Consider the following 22,762-nt stretch of genomic DNA (forward strand, 5'->3'; position numbering starts at 1 on the left):
TAAATAAATAAAACCTACTGTGGGCATGAAGTGATACTGCACGTAGAGACTATCAAAATTTCTCGTATAGGCCTAATGATGTAGGCCTAGTGAGAAATAGTAAACAGATGAAAGTCTCTGTTAGTAGCCCTTTAAAAATGCCGCACCTAGCATAACATATGACCGATGCTGCTCCTTTTCATCGTCATCAGGATTGCCAACAGCGCAAGGCTTCAATAGTGTCTATTGTGTATTGCGAGGCAAGTAAACATTTCTTCTTTAGCGCATCTATCTGATTCCAAATCTGGGAACAATACAGTTGCGTAATGTAGCCGGTGGAAGAAGAAGAGGTGTGTTGCGTGTGAGTCGGCCATGTTTCACAAAGACCCCTCAACAACATCTCCAGTTTCTGGTATAAGGTAGGGGGGCGGGTCAGGTAGGGAGAGCGGTAGGGGGTCGACCTTGTGGCTGGGTCTGCCGAGGCTTGGCCGCTGTGCGCTTCTCGTCCTCAGTAGCCCCATGGCCCATGGCGTGTCGATGTGAGAGTGCTCCAGCGCGACGCAGTATGGGCGAGGGCGAGGAACAGTTCCAACAGCCGCCACAACGAGAGCGCGCCACAGATCAAGGTCTGCCAACTGTGTGTGTTAATTACAGATCACGTGGTTTACTATACCACCTAGTAGAGTGAAAATTTAACTTATTAGCAATTATATTAGATCAATTGACCACTGTGCTGTCCTTATTGAGTGCGTGTTTTCAGTGATAGCCTATACAGTATTTGTAGTTAATATTTTACATTTCTCCTATACTGCAGTTGTTAAATTCGGGGTGCTAATTAAATATAGTGCCTTGCAATTGTGTTGTTTCGAAGATTTTCAACGCCTTCCTCTGCAATGATGTCTCCATCAAGACTTTAAAAATACAACGCAGTAGTACTGCTCTACGTTACCTTTCTTTTGCATTGAAATTCGCGTGGTGTATAAAAATGATTGATCTGCGACGATCATTGATAGATAAGGTGAAGCGATAGGGAACTAGTGAGAATACTGTGCTACCATCGATTTATTTAAAGCATTGCCTCTTAAATACCAGATTATACTAGTTTCTCTGGAATAGTTCATATATTTCAAATTTCATACAGTTTTAAAATCAACAGTATTCATTTGCAGTATGTGGCTATAAGAATAAAGTGCGTTCAAAATTTCAAACCGCTTAATAGTAATTCGATATTAGACACTCCATATACCCCAAATTAGAGAAAACAACGTCAGTTTATATTGATCAATATTTTTATTTCTTTGTATCGTAACATTTATAGCATATGAAGTGAATATCTAATACAGTCCAATATATTTTTGCTTTGGAAGTTATTTTAGTCCAATTATTTAATCAGCATGATCAATTATGATCGTTCACATAATATTAAAACACAAAAGTTATTAAAGCGTGTGATGTCGGTTGAATGTCTGTGTGATTTTTAGCACCTAATGATACATTAAACAGTTCTTGTCAAGGGTTGCTACCGTTGTATTAATCGCATGGTGATCATTTCGCATGTCTTTAGTTATATTTAGTGGATCATTTCCGCAAAAAATATTAAAACGCTATGTGAAGTAAACTACGAATATTAGACTAAATGTCTAGGTAGTTAAAATTACCAGTTTTAAAAAGAACATTTAATTGAGATATTGATGAAAGAGCAACACCACGGGTTATACAACCGTAGGCAAAGATGCAAGCTTCCGGACATTGACAGATGGCAGGCCTATTCGAAAAGATCTAAACATCTGAGAAATGTGTGTGTGGTTTGTAAGTAGTTATATTAAACTATTTTAACATATCTGATGCTGGATTGGAAGTGCTCTAAAGTAACACTTACGCTATGGCATAGGAAGTAAGTTGCATATTTATTATATGACTCTGAAGACGAGCGTAACCAACTTCAAGGTATAGGCCTGCAAATGATTACAGTGAAACTATTAACTCACTAACGTGCTGACAGTATTTAGCTAGCAGAAAGAGAAATAAAGTTTCATTTTACGAATAATAATAATAATACTAGATATTTTTGTTTGAACTTATACATTTTACTAGAAGCTATAATTCTTTGTCGTGGGGCAAGTTAACATATTACTTCATAAAGAGAACTTTAATATTCTGAATTCTGGAAAATAAAAATGTTCCTTTATCGTGCATTTTACTGTGAAAATTCAGTAAGAATTCAAGTGAAGTGTAGGTCTGTATTATCGTTTCGTAGTATGATATTATGTCTTCAAACTACGTATGCAATATTTTACAGTGTTACAAATAGCAAAATTGTAAAAAGTGAGATTGAATTACTTTTGAGATATTGTAGATTGCAAATTTGACGGTTTGTTTGTTTAGTTATCGAATTTATTCACTATTTTAACGTTTTCTGTGCTTATCTTCACGTGCATTTATTTACTATTTTTATCTGGGCTACACAATTTGAAAAGCATTTTAAATATCCAGGCTTAGTTTTAATTTACTTACAGTTTTTTTAGAGAATAGTTTTAATTATTTTGAATTATGATTTGATGTCTTATATTCATTTCTTCGTATTCCTGGAGCTTTTGACTAGTAAATATTCGACTTCAGTTGTTATTAATAAATTTTTACTTATTACGTGTTAAATTTTCTTCGTGTTTTGAAACGAGTAAGTCAAAGTTCATTTGGTCTGTAGACAGTGTTTGAGTTCCATGACAGCTAATCTCATGAATATAGTAATATCGTGTAAGAGAAATACAATGTTATAAGAAATAGCAGAAGGTAATGATTTCTCCTGACCTCCGAATAGAAATAAACAATGTGAAAATAATACAGTTCTGTTCACAACAAACATTTTACCGGAATGTTAAACTGTTTGCATTGATAATCACATTGCTTAATTTGTATTTTCTGTTAGACTTCCTCATTCCTACACAACTGCTGTGCTTTTGAAAACCAGCGCACATAAAGTGAACTGAGATACTTTTTTCCAATCTAGTCAATAAGGACTAGTAAATATATACATTTACAGAACCCTGTTTGGTTTTGTTTTGATTTCGTTAAACATACTGGATAAGACCTCACATTTTTGAAGGAGATAATTTTTTGATTCTGGAAGCTTTCTTCAAATCATTGCATTTTTTGATAGATTGAAGTACAGCCTATCACGTCTTACATGTTTCTGTCACTGTTATTATCTCCGTAATGGTAGAATATTGTAGCTAATGAATGACATTCCTCATGTCAACGTGGTGTTTGTTAACTGCTATTATTTATTGGTTAGTATACGGATAAATGCCTCGCGATTGATTTGCGAGAATATTTAGCAAAACACGCCCAGGATACCTGCCATTAATTGGTATGACGTGGTGTCGAACAACCGAACTTTGTCTCCCAGATTTCACCGTAAACAGCATCATAACCGCACATCTATGACAGCAAATTTCACGTTTACTTCCACTGAATACTTTCACTCTTTTAGTAAATTGTTGTTTATTTGACGTGGAATTAGGTGCCTCTCTCCATCCTGATTACTTCTTCTGAGTTCTGTATTGTATAAAGTAAGTGATGATTTAATTCATTCATTTTACTGGATTTACTAATTGTGATATAAGGTAGTATTACAATTCTCGTTATCAGGAGCTGGTCGCTCCAATTATTAGCTAAAAATATTAGTATCATTAGCGAAATATTACTACAATTTTTGTTAGAAAATAATTGGAGTTCCAATTTATCTCACAGTTGTGTACAAAGTACTTAATGACCCTTCAACGATGCAAGTTTTCAGCACAATTATTTTATCCCGTTAAAAAAGCTTATAATTGATCAATTTACTTAACCAGAACTTACGTTAATTTAAGAATAAGTTATAGTTATGAACCAATTTCCCGCTGTTTGTTCTTTCAATCGTATTGTTTTTTTTATTTTCGTGCTATAATTGAATCATTAGCAAACGTCTATCTATTCAAGTGAGTCATAATCACTTTTAAACTATGCGTAAAACGTTTTTGTCATTTATAAACTCGTGTTTCAGTTTAGTCGACTCTCATTTCAATTTGAGCTATGCACTACTTTCAAGCCGTAGGGCACTGTGAAAATATGAGTGACAAAATTTATTACTTATTGTTGTTGACGCATTTTGGAATTAATTTCTTCTTGGGCATACCAGTTTCTGAGAAGTGAAAAATCCTTTCCTTGCATACGTATATGAAGACGATCCTGTTTGTATTTGACAGAATGAAGGCCCAACTTGGCACCTAAAGGAGACTGTTTTTCTATAAATATGTTTATTATAAAAATGTTTGAGCTGTTTATCATAGAGTACAGGTTAATTTTGTGATTCGTGGCACCTAAAGGAGACTGTTTTTCTATAAAAATGTTTATTATAAAAATGTTTAATATAAAAATGTTTGAGCTGTTTATCATAGAGTACAGGTTAATTTTGTGATTCGTGGAATGAAATCCTGAGATTGTAATTACTTCTAAACTTTATCCCTGGAAGATTAACAGGTGAAAAGTACTAAATCCTATATTATGCTCTTTTAAGAGAATACGTTTGGTCAAGGTTTTATAGTTAACGCCTTTGCGAAGCGAATGGGCGATATGAGGAATGAAGTGATTTAAATATTCAATTAATTCGATACATAAACCACTGCACTTTTCCAGTGAGTAAAGCTGGTAATCAGAGCCAAAGAAAGTTAAGCGACGGGTTGAGTTGCTCAGACGTTAAAGTGAGACCAAATCGGTTTGTTCGATCCCCACTCAGTCCGATTTTATTTGAAGGTGTTCAAATACTCCAGCCTTGTGTCGATAAATTTACTAGCACATAAAGGAACTCTGTGGGACAAAATTTAGGCCTCACGGCTCCTCCGAAAATCGTAAAAGTAGTTAGTCTGATGTAAAACCAGTAACATAATAAGCTTAATGAATTTATGTACTTACTTTCCGTGTCCAGGTCAAGTGAAATATTTAGAATATTCAGCCATCGAAAAAGCCATTATGTATTTCCAAGAGAGAAGTATTTTTTCTTTAGTCGGTAGTGTTGTAGTTCAAAGAATAATAAGCGTATAGGTTGTTTACTTGATTTTATCTAACCAAAGAGTAAGTATTGAAACAGGCTTGTCAGGATGTAACCTAAACGTGTTTTTAAAATAACGGCTGAAGTAATTGGTGACAACGCAGAAATAATTTCTACAATTCTTTTTTAAAATGTTATAATAAGTTAATGGAAGCGCCAGTTTCTTCGTATTCTTACCTTCCTTACAATATTTACCTTACATTCCCGGTAGAATTTAGAAGAGTGTGGTATCTTATAAACTGACGATGAACTAGTTATTGTCAACGAGCGATATAATGTTTAGGCTTTATCTTGGTTGAGAAAGAGGAAGAACTGCTCAAGAAGTTTCCACTGTGCACTTGAGATCAAGGCTGATTTACTAATATCATTCTTGTGAAAATGTAACGAAATGTGTATTTTTCTATATGAGATATTTACGTTCACTAACGAGTGTGCAACAGTCAGAACAATTATTGTTACGAAAATAACTTGTCTGTAATTATTCCTTCATTTATAAATAGATCGTACCTCTGTGGCATAGCATAATTTTCTTCTTAGACTACAACACAATGCAAAATGCCGTAGCGGTCCAGATTTTTCGAGTGGAATTCAATAACATAAGTCAACCTCATCAACGAGGTCATTTGTAAGATGAGACTGAGCCTTTCTGCACTAACGGTAATTAAGATATAATGCCGACACTCTGAAGGAAACATCGTTGTTGTTCCCTTGTCAGTTTATAATGGTAGACCAAGCATTCAAGCGTGAGAAGAATAAAATATTGTTCTACTATGAAATAGTATGGAATAATTTAATTATTATTTTATTAGTTGCTCCCGTGTCATATCATTTGAGAAATGGCAGTTGATCTACTTTAGGACTTAGGGACATCGCTGGATACCAGGGCCGTGTTCTCCTAGATTTAAGAAAAGGCAATGCATGAAAGAACACCAGCGCTCTTTATGAAAAGGTATCGCGAGAGGTTCTTGATTCGCCTCCTCTCGTAACTTGCGTTGCCACCGAAAGTGGCCGCTTAACACATGCAAAAGTCGTAGTGAATGCCATCTCGCGGTCGACGCCTGAAGTTCCGGGAGAGCGAGTGGAGTTACGGGGTCGGCTGGGCGGTAGAAGGGGTGGGAGAGAAGACCTCATTTCCATAGCACAAGACAAGCAAAGCGAACCAAGCCCGCGGGCACTTCCTCCGATAAATCAATTTTTGAAATAAAAAAGGGCTCCGTTTTTATACACACAAAAATGTAGTGGGTGAGAGAGCTAAGTCTCCGGGAGGCCCGGAAGTTCCGGGCAGCACTCCGGAGGGAGTGGTAAGCGGTAGGGTCCAGGTGGTAGCCACGCAATTACTACCGCCTCAAGGGATAGAATCCAGTACTGATAGGGAGATGGAAGTTCCTCAGCTTTCATTACCTTACACGTTTGAGAAGTTGAGAGATTTGCCTATGTGATCTTCTTCTTCCTCCTCTTCTCTTCTCCTTCGTGGCCTTCTTCCAATTACCTGGGGGTCCGCAAATTTGTATGGATTTAACCCAATATTTCGGCCAGAGCCCTTTCCTAATGCGAAACCCCCACCCCCCTGCCCACATGTAGAGGGATGTCACTGTTGCGTGTTCCTGAGATGTTTTGTATGTAAATGACGATGTGTATTTTGCGAACACAAACACCCAGCCCCTGAGCTAGAGGAATTAGCCAGACCTGCCGGAAATGGAACTCGGGGCCACTGAACCGAAGGCCACTACGCTGACCACACAGCCAAGGGGCAGGATTGTGATCTTGCAAGAGTGTTGTATATAGGCCTATTAATACTAACACATATCTGAAAATGTCCTTATTTGTAGTTCAAGCACATTGAACTATCCCAATGGATTTGCTTTCGTGTAACTTACTTGGGAATGAACTTATCTGTCGTAGTGGAATGAACTATTTTATTATTCTCACGCTTGAATGCTTAATCTATCAGTATCAACTAAATAAAATATGTTTCCTTCAGTGTCTCAGCACTGTATCCTATTTTAATTATTTTATTAGTACAGGAAGGCTCAGTCTGAACTTACAAAAGAACTTGTAGATGAGGTTGACATATTATTGAATTCTACTCAAAAAAATCCGGGCCAATTCGTCGTTTTAGTCTAGCCTATGCTTTGATAATTTTACTAAATTGATCGAGTGTTCTCTTAGTTTTATATGCCAACTACTTCTGTGTCTCTCATTTATGCATTTTTTCAGACTGTTCATTCTTTCGTACGTTTCCATTTCTGCAATTGATCACTCTTATCTCGTTTCGTATTTTTGTCACCCTAGCCTATTTGTATAGTAATGCTATGGGTGTTTCACCTGAATATGTATGGTAATCCGGTCACAATGAAAGACTGAGTAAGACGAGACATTTTCAAAGCGGTTAGGAAGTTCATTCATTTGAGGACAGCTTCTTCCGAGTTGAGGGAATGTCCTTTAATTACCCTCAACCTGTCCGCGGATCAAGATTGTGCCTTATTGTAATGCTAATAAGGTCTTAGCCTACACAGGCATCGGGACGGAACTAAGGGGCTCATTTCGTTTTACGTCACACCCATTGTCTTGCTTTAACATTTCCATATTAGGTTTATTGTTAAGGAGACTGTGTGTCGCAAGGCAACGTGCTGGGCTCTTTAATTGCCGTCTGTGTCACTCTGCACTGCCGTAATTAATACTTCCGGTGTGATTCTGCAACCTCGGGGAAATATATTTGCATTTCATTACCCCAGGTCGCTCGTCCGTCGCATTGCCTTTCTAACACAGTTCATAATATTTCGTGAAATTAGTTTACTAGAAAGTAACAAAGGAGGAATCAGTATCATACAGCCTGCTCATATAACAATAGTGAACCAAGTCCACTTTTCTATATGTTGAATATAGCAGATGAAAAAGTTGGAGGAAACTCGGTTCTGTTCACTTCCATAGTGGACTCATAAATTCATTTACTGTCCAAAAGCTGACATATTTGTAAAGAACAAATTATGGGAGCTGTTCAATCAATCAACGTTCAATCAATCAACTACTGGTCTGCATTTAGGGCAGTCGCCCAGGCGACAGATTCCCTATCTGTTGTTTTCCTAGCCTTTTCTTAAATGATTTCAAAGTAATTGGAAATTTATTGAACATCTCCTTGGTAAGTTATTCTAATCTCTAACTCCCCTTCCTATATACGAATATTTGCCCCAATTTGACCTCGAAATTCCAACTCTATCTTCATTTTGTGATCTTACTTACAGCACTCAAACGTACCCCTTAGTTGAGCAGCTCGTCTCCTTTCTCCCTAGTCTTCCCAGACCTAACTTTGCAACATTTTTGTAACGCTACTCTTTTGTCGGAAATCACCCAGAACAAATGGAGCTGTTTTTCTTTAGATGTTTGCAGTTCTCGAGTCAAGTAACCCTGGTTAGGGTCCCATACACTAGAGCCACACTCTAGTTGGTGTCTTACCAGAGACTTACATGCCCTCTCTTTTACATCCTTACTACAACACCTGAACACCCTAAAAACCATGTGCAGAGATCTGTACCCCTCATTTACAATCCAATTTGTGTGATTACTCCAATGAAGATCTTTCCTTAGCTATATTAACACCTCGGTACTTACAGTGATCCCCATTTTTTAAAAAATTCGTGTGGTTATTTCTAGCCGAGTGCAGCCCTTGTAAGGCAGACCCTCCGATGAGGGTGAGCGGCATCTGCCATTTGTAGGTAACTGCGTGTTATTGTGGTGGAGGATAGTGTTATGTGTGGTGTGTGAGTTTGCAGGGATGTTGGGGACAGCACAAACACCCAGCCCCCGAGCCATTGGAATTAACCAATGAAGGTTAAAATCCCCGACCCGACCGGGAATCGAACCCGGGACCTTCTGAACCGAAGGCCAGTACGCTGACCATTCAGCCAACGAGTCGGACAGTGATCCCCATAAGGACCATTCATCCCACCAATGCGGTAATTAAAACTGAGAGGACTTGTCCTGTTTGTGAAACTCACAATCTGACTTTTACCCCCGTTTATCATCATACCATTGTTTACTGTCCATCTCACAATATTATCGAGGTCATTTTGCAGTTGCTCACAATCTTGTAATTTATTTACCATTTTATACAAAATAACATCGTTGTTTCCTTCACAGCCACACACAACCAAGTCCATGCAATTCTGTAGTAATGGCGTATAGGCCTAACAGTCAACCAAATAGGTAACAGATGTGAGTTATGATTTATAATCTTCTGGTGAACAATTATTGTATTAAGCATAATCAATCTGTAAATTTTAAATATAATTCTGTAAGGAATTAACAGATTTCACAACAGCCGAGGTATATTTAGACTATACTAGCAGAACGTATCCTTCGTTAACGGACCGATAGTTGGCGATGCCACTGACTTCTGCTTGTACTCCTCCTTGAAGGGTAATTTGTAAGCAGTAAACTTCACACACTCTGGTGTCCAGTCTGAATTAGTAGGGTCTGCCTAGAACCGGACAAATACCCAGCCGAACAGCGCTCGGCTGGCAGCTGCTCTGTAATGCGCGTTTTAACACATAAAAGAAGAATTTTCTGGAGAATCATATGAGCTACGATGACAATTCATTTTGTCGTGTTATAATTAAGGCGTGAGTGATTAAAAAATAATGCACCCGTCGTTCAGTTCCACACCTCTTACAATTAAGCCATTAAAAAGGAAGTCGCCACTATGGTCTCTCCCACTTCTCTTAATCTTCAATGCCTAGACCATTGTTCTCCAAGATAAACTAACTGCATCTATTCGCCTCACATGACCCAACCGCCGAAACAGTTCGATAGACACAGATTCATACAACGAATTGATTCCTAACTTCGACTTTATCGCCTCATTATGAGTACTCTGCTGGAATTTTCCTACCTGTTTGTACCATCAATCATATCTGTTTTTTTAATATTTGTTTGGGGCATCGACCCATGTGGATCTTTTGCTTCTATTGGCACAATTGCAACTGGAATGGCGGTAGTGTGGAATGCTGTGTGTGAGGAAAGGAAGATTAAGGACGTCACAAATACCAAGTCCCCAGGTCAGGGATATTAATCTATATAATTAAAAACCCCTGACCCGGCCGGAAATTGAACCCGGGGCCGCCGGGGGACAGGCGGACGCGTTGCCCCCTGCACCGCGGGGCCGGATTTCATATCTAGCTTACGAGTAAGATATCCTGAGTCCACGCATCTGTCACTCCTGTGTAGCAAAAATCAAACCAATATAAAGATGGTTTCATCCGATAGTCCGACAGGTTCTTGTTTGTAATAGGAAATTGGGTAAATTTAGAAAATGCTGATATCAAGCACATAGGCCCGTAAAGGATTTAAAATAGCCGCAGTGTTAAGAAAAATTGACATTAAATATGTCACAGATTTTGGCATCTCTTTATATACTGAAAGCCTACTACTACTATTACTACTACTACTACTACTACTACCATCTGGCTCCTTGGATGAATAGTTAGCGTAGTGACCTTCGGTTCAGAGAGCCCCGGGTTCGATTCTCGGCTGAGTTAATCTTAAATAGTCACTTTGCCTCGGCTCGAGGACTGAGTGTTAGTACTGCCCGAACATTCCTACAACTCACACTCTGCCTTACAAGGGCTGCATCAGGTGAGCAATAGCCACATGAAACTTTTATTATTATTATTATTATTATTATTATTATTATTATTATTATTATTATTATTATTATTATTATTATTATTATTTAACAACCTGCTTTACGTCGCACAGACAAGGATCGGTCTTACGGCGACGATGGGATAGGACAGGGCAAGGAGTGGGAAGGAAGCGGCCTTGGCTTTTATTAAGGTACAGCCCCAGCATTTGTCTGGTGGGAAATTGGGAAGCCACGGTAAACTATCTTCAGAGCTGTTGGCAGTGGGGTTCGAACCGATTATCTCCCGAATGCGAGCTCACAACTGCGCGCCCCTAACCGCAAGGCCAACTTGCTCCGCCACGGAATTATTTTTACTACTACTACTACTGTCACTACTATCAATACCAGGTTGGAATTTCAAATTCCTGTAGGATTTTCAAATGATGAATTAATATTATAACGGAAGTCGGAAATCTTAATTTCATTTCTCCCAGACATTCGAATACTGTAGCTTTGGAGCTTTTAACAATCTTGAAGTTACCCTTTTAGAAATCTGAGGTCGGTTAGGAGGGATAATAAACTAAAAGATAATATTGGTGTAGGAAACCTCTACACAGACCAACGTACTTTCACCACGATTGGCAAAGCGCAGATGATCAATATCTCGGCTATCAACATCGTATCAATAAATTAATGTCATTGGTATGCTCAGGAATCATGCCACCTGGTCTAGGAATAAGCTGTTGCGCGACATTTTACAACAGTTTCAGAAAGAATATATTTTCATGGCTATATTTTGAAATAGAAAGTGTGGCAGTTCCCTCTGAGAATGTTCCTGTAAAAACTCAAGAAAGCGGTTTAGACATGATGTCTTTTTAGCAGACAGACAGACAGACAGACAGACAGACAGACAGACAGACAGACAGACAGACAGACAGACAGACAGACAGACAGACAGACAGACAGACAGACAGACAGACAGACAGACAGACAGACGTCATTTAATTTTCATACAAAGATTATCACTTCAATTTACAATAGAAAAGTTTTTGTTACGTCCTCCTATTCAATAAGATACACAAAATCCATCTTTATGATAAGAGTGATTCCGAATTTTTAAATTTATGATTTTGTCCCCGTTTTACAATGACATATAAACTTTTAGACAGAGAGGTTTCTAACTTTGCCGCAACATTGTTTGTTTTATGATTTTTCACCATGTCTCACTTGGATTTTATATGCTCTTTCTCACTGGTTCTAATGATACTCTTTAAACATCAATTCATGTAGCTTATAATATATTTTTTCACTGGAGATGGCTCGAAATAAGCCGAAACATGTTTGATCAAAATGATGGATATATGTATTGAACAGAACGTAATAAAAACTTTTCTATTGCAAAGTGAAAACCTTCAATACGGAATTATACTAATATCTTGTAACTACCACTTCAGTCAAATTAATAATCTGTTTAAACTTCTATGTAGGTGCCGATAAGCTTTGATGTTAGGCCCCTTAAAACAACAAGCATCATCATCATCATAAACTTCTAGGCTTAATTTATTCAAAATTGGCGGTTGGACGTGGTCCATTGTAGTTATGAACACTTCAATTAGCAATAAAATAAAATAAATTACATTGAAGGATTTAAGTAACGGAACCCAGTTATGGTTTGTAATGTTGACAACTAATTCCTCCTCCCGCCTTCTTCACTAATTCTGATACAGTCAAATCGTCATCAGTTGATTGACATTTCCATGGGAATCAGGATATAAGTTAATGGCAAGCGATAAAAGTCTTGAAATGATATTACAATAGCAGATTAGATATGTAACGAGTTATCCATATTTCATACTGAAGATATTATTTATCATCTAACTATTAACGTTATACTACATTTATTTTACTATTAGTTCGTCTTTATAACTTTTTACCACTATGATAAGTAAAATCAAAACACTAAATCTGAATTAGATAACACTTGGTGAACGGCTTAAGGGGAGGTACACATTTATTGGTAAGCATTTGTGTTTTTCAAATTTCTAGTCTGTGTACAGAGAGTACTTTCCTCTTCAACATGATGAGAAAAAAGAACGTTAGAAGATGGCTTTCCGTGGTTTCCCATTTTCACACCAGGCAAATGCTGGGGCTGTACCTTAATTAAGGCCACGGCCGGCTCCTTCCAACTCCTAGGCCTTTCCTGTCCCATCGTCGCCATAAGACCTATCTGTGTCGGTGCGACGTAAAGTCACTAGCAAAACAAATCTGGAGTATGTTGTTGGAGTATTTTAATCGTTTCAATGGAATAATCATGTAAATATTCAATGAATTGTAGAGTTTAAAGTACAAATCACATTTGGCTGCAAACATTCAATATGCAAATTTGATCTTTTTTTAGTAATTAGGTCTACTTAACATTTTAATACTCTCCACATTATTGCACGAATAATGATTGTATGTTAAGTGTGCTAAATTTTGTTCAAGCCGTATTTTTACTAGCTGTGATATATTTAAAAAAACTTTGTTGAAGCCATGCGCAAGCTGCACTTCCCTCTCAAGGAGCACAGTTTCGGTTTGCACACATAGGATTTGGCTTACAGGAAATAGAGCGAATGAAAATTTTGATCGAGTGATGATTGAAACTCGACTCAGCACTGCCATACTGCTTAACTAGCATGACTGTGTTAGAGATTGTCTTACGATATGAAAAAAGTTTACCGCGATATTTATTTATTTATTTATTTATTTATTTATTTATTTATTTATTTATTGCTGGGGTTTTAACGTCACAGCAACTTAGATATATTTTTGGTGACAACGAGAAAGGAAAATGGTTAGGAGTGGGAGGAAAGCTACCGTGGCCTTAGTTAAGGCACATTCCTAGCATTTGCCTCATGTAAGAAACGACGGAAAACTACCTTTAGGTCTGCGGATAATCAACATCGAGCCCACCATCTCAAGCATGCAAGATAGTAGCTGCACTGACCGAACCACGCGCCTACTCTCGCGGTACGACAATATCTGTAGCACGTAAGTGATGTAACAGAGTTTTACTTAGGCTGTTTTCTAATCTACGCAATCACGTTTTGTTCTTTTCACCAATGGAAACAACAATAGATAATTCGTCTTCGCTATCCTGTAAAAAGGAAACGCTTGCAGTCTCTGAGAAGAGAGAGGAATGATTCCGTCTTTGGTAATAATGGTGGAATTTATAAAGTTTTTACGTTAGTAGGAACTAATTTGCTTGGAGCATTAACAGAATAAACAGATGTGCGCATGGCATAACTCTTCTCAACTGTTTGCCACCAACTGTGAAGTGTCGAGCCGGAGAGCGGACAGTTTTCTGGTTTCTTAGAACGAGTGGGCTTCCATGTCTAGCTAGCGGCAGGAGCAAGTAAAATCAATATTAACTCTAGTAAGGAGTGTGTACAAACAGTTCCCGGTTCGAGGCCCGAAGAGAGGTGAATATTCATTGAATATTTTTTCGTAGCACAGATGGAAACCTTCTCAATGGATAATATGTGTTAAGACCTACCATTCATTACCCTACATTCAAGTCATGGCAGCATGGCACCACTTTAATCATTTCACTTCCACAAAAATTTAAATAGCGGTAATATTTATTACAGTTGTGTATTTGAGGCACAGGGCGCAACTTCGCTTGTTATTGTTGATAGGGCCTATTACTGTTGCGTGACAATGGCTTAGGATATCGTGAGTAACAACCCCGTATAATACTTTCCTGTGAGAAAAAATTGACCGATATCCTATATGGTTGTGAAGTCCATACTAGTGGAAGGAATTTCAAACATTTGCTGTAACTGGTTTAGATATATCCCCACTGTCGGCAGCCCTGAAGATGGTTTTCCATGGTTTCCCATTTTCACACCAGGCAAATACTGGAGCTGTATCTTAATTAAGGTCACGGCCGCTTCTTTTGCACTCCTAGCCCTTTCCTATCCCATCGTCGCTATAAGACCTGTATGTTAGGTGCGACATAAAACAATTTGTAAATATTGTATTGTTAATCAATAGTCTAGGCTTTAATGATAAAATAAACCACCATTAATGCGAACTGTGTATGACCTCCTCTGGCATTGTTCACTGACACTCTGTGGAATGCTTGCCGTCAATTCATTGACGTCATCCTGAGAAATACGTTCTAATTCCATTTGGGCAACTCTAATGTGCTCGGAGAGTGTCTATAGAGGTTATCGATGATCAGAAACAGCCATTTTCAAACTTTCCCATGCATGCTCAGTGCAATTCATGTCCGGTGAATTAGCTGGCCAATTCATTTGGTTGATACCCGCCTTTCTCATTAAGTTTCTCACTGATTCACTTCGATGATGACGTGCATTATCAAAGACGAAAATGAACTCAGCATCACATTCATTCCTAAGGGGTTGTACAAACGATCGAAGAATTTGATTGTACGATCTTTCCTTGGTCTGTCCCACGATACCTTTTCTACGGGTTTTGACACTGCACTGCACTGCACTTTGGGTAAGCCCTAGGTTGCGTGAACTGTTTTCAACTGTAATCACGTAGGCTGAGTGAACCTCGAACCAGCCCTCAGATCCAGTTGAATATCCCTGACCTAGCCGGGAATCGAACCTAGGACCTCCGGGTAGGAGGCAGGCACTCTACTCCTACACCACGGGGCCGGCAATGTTACCTTACAGCAGAAACATGTTTTAAATCGTAGTCTTTTTACCGCTGCACCTTCCAGTGATTTGACAGTAGGCCATACTACGTTTGTTTCGTTTACTCCCATAATCACTGGGCATTCAACTCAGAACCATTTTACTTATCATAAACTTGTTCTGTGTGTTGAAATTTAGATACAGGAAGATATTAAATTGTACGACATATTTTATCTAGAAGCAGAATTTGTTATTGGTAAAGACATAACATTATTATTGTGTTCCATAGTTTCGTTGTCATAATTGGCATCTAACGGTTTCTACTTGCGCGGCTCCACCCGATGGCAGTTGAGATGCAGAAGCTCCCGACCGCTTCTTCCACTCATAAGATATTGTCCGCATAATTTCCAGCGTTACCTCAGGCTAGACTTCATAATGCATTGCTTTTGTTTTGACGACTATGCATGAACATATAAGAATATATTAACAAGAACATAAATATGACAATTTTAACATTGATTCTGATCAACTTTGCTTTTTTGTATAGATGTGAGAAATTGATTTTCAAACGCGGTGGAGGAAAATACCTGTTGTAGTGAACAACTTGCCTTCAAGTAACTTATCATATTATTTATCTTCGAAAAAATTGGCTTATTTTAAAGTGTCAATGTAATTACACTAGTGGCTTATGGCTGAAAATCTCGCAATCTGAAGAATCTCGGAGTAGCACTTGGCAATTGCTCATGCTAACGTTTGACACCAAAAATCAAATTAAAATTGGAATTACGGTGTGTGTGGTGCGCGGCGCGGCACGCCCACAACCTGCTTGTTATGAGATATTCGATAGCAGTTTAGATCCTTCCTCGACCCTAGGGTCATTGAGCTGGGGAAAGTGCACAGCACCACTTCACTTTCTTGAATTATCGGGTCAACTGGTCATAAGTTCGATAACCGCCTCCATTCCTTGAGGGCGCGTCCGGAGGAGCCACACCAGGTTAAACGGGGAAAGTAGGACGGAGTTGCCATGGAAGACACCTTTCCGTCCAATAGGCTTTGCACATATCATGTAGTCTGACCATATAAAGAGCAAGGAAGGTAGGTAGCACTTTTACGAGACTCTTCAAATTATGATCAGAAGGCATAGGACATTCAGTTTTACATTGAATTCGATTCACAGGACTGTGACTTTCATTTCTTTGAATCTCCAAGCATTAATCGGTATATTCGCCTAATTGTGCTTCCCCTTAAAACAACAATCACCGCCAACACCACCTCTGAGACCGCGGTAGTCTCTTTGTGAAACTAGGGATAATGTCATACAGAGCTTCTGCCCCTGTGATGTTGTAGTTATGTTCTGTGTAATATTTTCAAAGTTTTGCGTTGTTAACAGTCTTCTAAATACAAAATGGTACTTTACGAAATGGGAAATACTGCCAGAAGATTTTACGTAATAGGGGCATGATAGCCGACTTACATGCTCACTGGATTCTCACCAAGGGGGCCGCAGTTCGAATATCAGACAATGTTTGTGGGATTTTTGAAACAAAAATTCACGTCCTAGTGGCTCGGATTTCACTTTAAACTGGAGGTCCCGCTGCTATGAAAACGGTAGCAACGTTGGTATATTTACCCATCTAATTGAAGAGATGACTGGGAAAATCGGGTTGTCGAAATTGTCCTCCACGGGACTTCGTTGCTGTGCCAGTAGCTAACGACAAAGAATTGCCGATCTGAACATACACAAATGAGTCCGATATTAGGGATCAAACCAACTCTCAGGAGAATAGAAAACCGGGCGATTTGGCCGTGCGGTTAGAGGCACGCGGCTGTGAGCTTGCATCCGGGAGATAGTGGGTTCGAATCCCACTGTCGGCAGTCCTGAAGATGGTTTTCCGCGGTTTACCATTTTCACACCAGGCAAATGCTGGGGCTGTACCTTAATTAAGGCCACGGCCGATTCCTTCCAGCTCCTAGGCCTTTCCTCTCCCATCGTCGCGAAAAGACCTATCTGTGTCGGTGCGACGTAAAGCCACTAGTAAAAAAAAAAGAATGGAAATACAATGACTTAACAACTCCTCCACTGAGGTCGGAATATAAACAGACAAACGGAACACTGAGCAAACAGTTTATAATCAGGGAAATATTCTTTCTCTGTGGGTAGCGTTTTAAGACAATTATATATTAGAACCTCGTACTGCAAAGAAGAGGAGGAGCTCCCGTTCCTAAAAGAATGATGATATCGAGTAAATAAAGTGAATAGAAGTAATGGAGGAGATTCCGTAGATCTTTGGAAAATCTAATGCCAGCGAGGTCAGAAAAGAACAAGTATTGACCATGAGAAGATTGAAATTGAAAGATGGCATGATGAACCTAGTACAAGTGAGTGGCGTCATTGACAGACTCTCAACTGAGGTGCAACATGTCTCAAAATACGTGGACCTATGGAGAGTGGAAGTTAGGGGAGGATCTACCTGCATGTCACCATTTTCTTTTTCGTTTTCAGAAACTGACATATAATTCGTGTAGGGATATGTTGTGTTAAAATCTACTACCTCATTACGTAACTTGAGGTGACTTGCGTGATTTGAAATGCACAGTCGCATTTTAGGAGATATTCGTAGTGATACGATAGTCGATCAATCATAGCACGATGCGGCGTCGAGATGTGCTGGAAGGCATAAGCAGTGACAGAGAGACAGACATACAATTTTATGACTTCCTTTCTTCTCTTCTCCCTTTCTTCATTTCAGCGGACCAGGTTTGAACCGGAAAGAAGGAAATAATTAGGTTCGCTTGTCGTACTATACCCCACAGGATGTCATTATCTGAGTGAGTAAATAAATAACTACAATAATCTACACTTGTGTTTCATTGTGGGGGAGGGGGAAAGCGTGAAACAGCTCTCCACACCTGTCTTCAGGCGACAGGGGTGACAAAAACGTTATCTCACAACACTCTTTCCTATTCGAACAGGGGTCGCCATCACGTCTGGGTGACACCTCTTTCTTACAGCTTAGTGTTACACCTGACGAGTGATTTCCGCTGGTTATTTTCTGAACGTGAACACTTGGCCGAGTGATGTGACAAGCGGGGAAATAGCAACCATTTCTATTTTCTTGGATCCAGGATGAGTAGCTCAGACGGTAGTAGACCGCCTTCTGAGCTCATGTTGGCAGGTTCCATCCTGGCTCAGTACAAAAGCAAAGCAAAGTCATCTCCGTACAGGCCACGAAGGGGTGGAAGGTAAAGGTTCCCACCATCCGTAACCTCGGCACTTGATGGGGTGGAGTGGTTAGCTCTACGCCCGGCCTTTGCCTCCAGGAATTAACCTGGTACTCATTTTTTATATAGGCTGAGTGAACCTCAAGGCCATGTGCACCTCCAGAAGTGAAAATCTCGTTTCTTAAATTTTACGACTTCGTGACGGGGATTCGAACCCACGTCCTTCCGGCTGATCCGAGCTCTTCTTTACCGCCTCGGCCAGTACAGTGGTATTTAAATGTGCTGAAATACGCCAGTCTCCTGTTGGTAGATTTTCTAGCACGTAGAAGAGCTCCTGTGGGACTAAATTTAGGTATCTCGGCGTCTCTGAAAATATAGTAGGACGTTTTATTATTCTTGTTGTTATTTTCTAGGGTGAGCAGCGGTTGCTCCCACCACCTGCACAGCAATAAACTCCTCGGCCGGTCTGAACAGCTAAATGCTGGCGAATTCCGAGTGGGTATGCAAAGGTTTTGCGTGTGTTCGTCCAAGTTTTAAAAGATTTGCACACAAAATTACCTCGAAGTTGGACTGCACAATCACTATTTTGCCCATAGCTCAAAATGTAAATGTAACTTTTAACTTCACTATCACTGGAACAGCCTCTCTCATAACGGTGTCTGATCGTTGAAGTTTTATCATCTGCATTTTGCTTTAACATAACAAACTGTTCCGTGTTCATTCTCATGAAACTTCCATACTATGTGTTATCTTCACTTTCCAGTTCGTGAAGAAGTCCAATTGAGTCTCTATAAGCACCAATTTGTAAGATTGATTTCTAGGCCAAAGCTATTGTGTTCATTTTGCAACTCATCTTTCAGTAGCTCAGTCAACGTAGGAAAATACGTTTGATGTAATTCGTGAAAATTGTCGTTATTCTCATATTCCAAACATCCATGACCGCAGGAAGACGAACGTAAACTGCCTCGCTTATAATCCACTTTAGACCTCGATCTACAGTAGGCCTCTGTGTAGAAGCTTACCTAGCGTCCTATTTTCACTTCACTCGTAATGTTCCACCGCCGGAATTATAATGTGAAGGGTTGTAACGACGAATAATTCTGGACAGAATGTTGGACAGAAAACATGGAGGAAAATACTTGTTTATAACACATACTTCATGGACAGGAATTACGTAATTATGCATGGGTGAGGAAGTTGACTATCAGGTTACTCTAATCGTTACCTGTCCGTGTGATCCCAGCTTCGATTTCAACCCTAGAATACCTTAATTTTCCAAATGCTTCTGTTTCGCATCTTCAGCAGAAACCAACAAATTATCATATCTACCATACTGAATCGCGAAAGTGCACATCAAAACATTAGAAACTAAAAGTTTCCGTTGTAGGCTATGATAATTTTTTAGAAACCTTCTTCAGTGTGCAATTCTTCTCGACTCGTTTACATGTTCAGGAAAATGGTTGGCCAGTTGCCCTTCCTCTTAAATAACCACCATCACTACCACCACCAACCCTAAGATAATTGTTGCAATGGAACCTTATTTTTTAAAATCCTTTATTTAGTACAAACATCACAAACAAGTAGAACTAGTGGTCACCATATCCTTCAGTTATCTTCACTTTCCAGTTCGTGAAGAAGTCCAATTGAGTCTCTATAAGCACCAATTTGTAAGATTGATTTCTAGGCCACAGCTACTGTGTTCATTTTGCAACTCATCTTTCAGTAGCTCAGTCAACGTAGGAAAATACGTTTGATGTAATCCGTGAAAATTGTCGTTATTCTCATATTCCAAACATCCATGACCGCAGGAAGACGAACGTAAACTGCCTCGCTTATAATCCACTTTAGACCTCGATCTACAGTAGGATCTTAGGATCGGTGCTAGAGGGTTGACCTCCACATCTCAAGACTGCGGATTAAAATCCAGCAGAGGTATTCATATTTTTTTAAAAATTAATTTTATTTTTAATTATTATTCGATACTCCATGTCGTACGGTGTCGGAATGTTGGTGTCGAACTGACTAATTTGATCGAAACTTAGCCATAGATCGACCAACAGTGTTCTGATTTCTCTGCCATAGGTTACAGCGAAACAGAACGTTGAAATTGACACACAGGCAGCCTAATTGGCATCAAATCCAATTGACTGCACACAGTTATTGATGCTATACTATAATTTCTTCTTCTACTTCTTAATCTGTTTACCCACCAGGGACGGTTTTTCCCTCGGACTCAGCGAGGAATCCCACAGCTACCGCCTCAGGGGCAAAGTCCTGGAGCGCCAGACATCGGGTCGGGGGATACAAATAGCGAAGAGGACCAGTACCTCGCCTAGGCGGCCTAACCTGCTATGCTGAACAGGGGTCTTGTGGGGTGATGGGAAGATTGGAAGGGATAGACAAGGAAGAGGGAAGGAAGTGGCCGTGGCCTTAAGTTAGGTACCATCCCGGCATTTGCCTGGAGGAGAAGTGGGAAACCATGGAAAACCACTTCCAGGATGGCTGAGGTGAAAACCGAACCCCCTCTACTCAGTTGACCTCCCGAGGCTGAGTGGACCCCGTTCTATTCCTCGAACCACGTTCCAAATTTCGTGGCAGAGCCGGGAATCGAAACCGAGCCTCTGGATGTGGCAGCTCATCACACTAACCACTACACCACAGAGGCGGACTACGATAATTTCAATTACTAGTATTACTGGCATTAATATTATTATTATCGGTACTGTTGTTATTCTTTGTTTCCTGTCTTAATCCTTTTATCCTCCAGGGTTGATTTTTCCTTCGGACTCAGTGAGGGATCCCGCCTCTACCGCCTCAAGGGCAGTGTCCTGGAGCGAGAGACTTGGGGTCGGGAATACAACTGGGAAGAAGGACCAGTATCTCACCCAAGCGGCCTCATCTACTATCCTGAACAGGGTTCTTGTGGAGGGATATGGCGAGATGATGAAGGAATAGACAAGGAAGAGGGAAGGAAGTGGCCGTGGCCTAAAGTTAAGTGCCATCCCGGCATTTGCCTGGAAGAGAAGTGGAAAACGACGGAGAAACACTCCGAGGATGGCTGAGGAGGGAATCGAACCCCCTCTACTCAGTTGATCTCCCGAGACTGAGTTGACCTCGTTCAAGCCCTCGAACCACGTTCCAAATTTCGTGGCAGAGCCGGGAATCGAAACCGGGCCTCTGGGGGTGGCAGCCTATCACACTAACCACTACACAACAGAGGCTGACTACTGTTATTAATAATTAAAATATAAATGTAGTACGGGATAGGGCCATTTGAGACTCCTGAATGAATGAATGAATGAATGAATGAATGAATGAATGAATCAAATAAATAAATAAATAAAGAAATAAATAAATAAATAAATAAATAAATAAATAAATAAATAAAAGGGACAAATGAGAAAGGGATTTCTATTTTTTTACCTCTTTGACTGGACTGGAATAAGCAGCTGACTCATTATTTTACGTGAACCAGGTAACAATCCCCAATGCAACGGATGCAGTTATTTAACCCCTAGAGTTATATTGTACTTTTAATTATATGGACTAAATTAGCGACCGCTATCAGCAATTATAGGAACATGAAAGACGACACACTTACCGTACATGTAATTATCTGCCTCCCCTCTGTTTCCCCTCGTAACGGTCGAGCGCTGACTAACGCGACCACCGGCATGGGACTCTATGGGGACCACTCTAAACACCAAAAAACTTTCACGGTGGGTTAACTGGTGGCTTCCAACTTGTATATTAAACTTTTTTGAATGGCTTTATTATTCTTATTCTTATTCTTATTCTTATTCTTATTCTTATTCTTATTCTTATTCTTATTCTTATTCTTATTCTTATTCTTATTCTTATTCTTATTCTTATTCTTATTCTTATTCTTATTCTTATTCTTATTCTTATTCTTATTCTTATTCTTATTCTTATTCTTATTCTTATTCTTATTCTTATGCTTATTCGTATTCTTATTCTTATTCTTATTCTTATTCTTAAAACCCATGGCGCAACTGCCCTGAAGGGCCACCGCTGCTCAGCCCGAAGGCCTGCAGATTACGGGACGTCGTGCGGTCAGCACGGCGAATCCTCTCGGTAGTTATTCTCGGCTTTCTAGACCAGGGCAGCCATCTCACCGTCAAATAGCTCCTCAATTTTAATCAGAATCACGTAAGCTGAGTGGAACTCGAATCAGCCCTCACATCCAGG

The 22,762-nt window shown here is 39.5% G+C and overlaps 1 protein-coding gene across 1 annotated transcript in view; it reads left to right on the forward strand.

Annotated features, from left to right (window-relative positions):
- Positions 1 to 505: 505 nt before the first annotated feature.
- Positions 506 to 22,762, forward strand: part of LOC136861475 (zinc finger protein basonuclin-2) — a 111,838-nt gene continuing 89,581 nt past the window's right edge. The window contains exon 1 of the mRNA XM_067138824.2: positions 506 to 605. Coding sequence (XP_066994925.2) covers positions 506 to 605 — 100 coding nt within the window. The remainder of the gene's footprint in view (positions 606 to 22,762) is intronic.

The sequence above is a fragment of the Anabrus simplex genome, chromosome 1 (genome assembly GCF_040414725.1).
Source record: "Anabrus simplex isolate iqAnaSimp1 chromosome 1, ASM4041472v1, whole genome shotgun sequence".
NCBI lineage: Eukaryota > Metazoa > Arthropoda > Insecta > Orthoptera > Tettigoniidae > Anabrus > Anabrus simplex.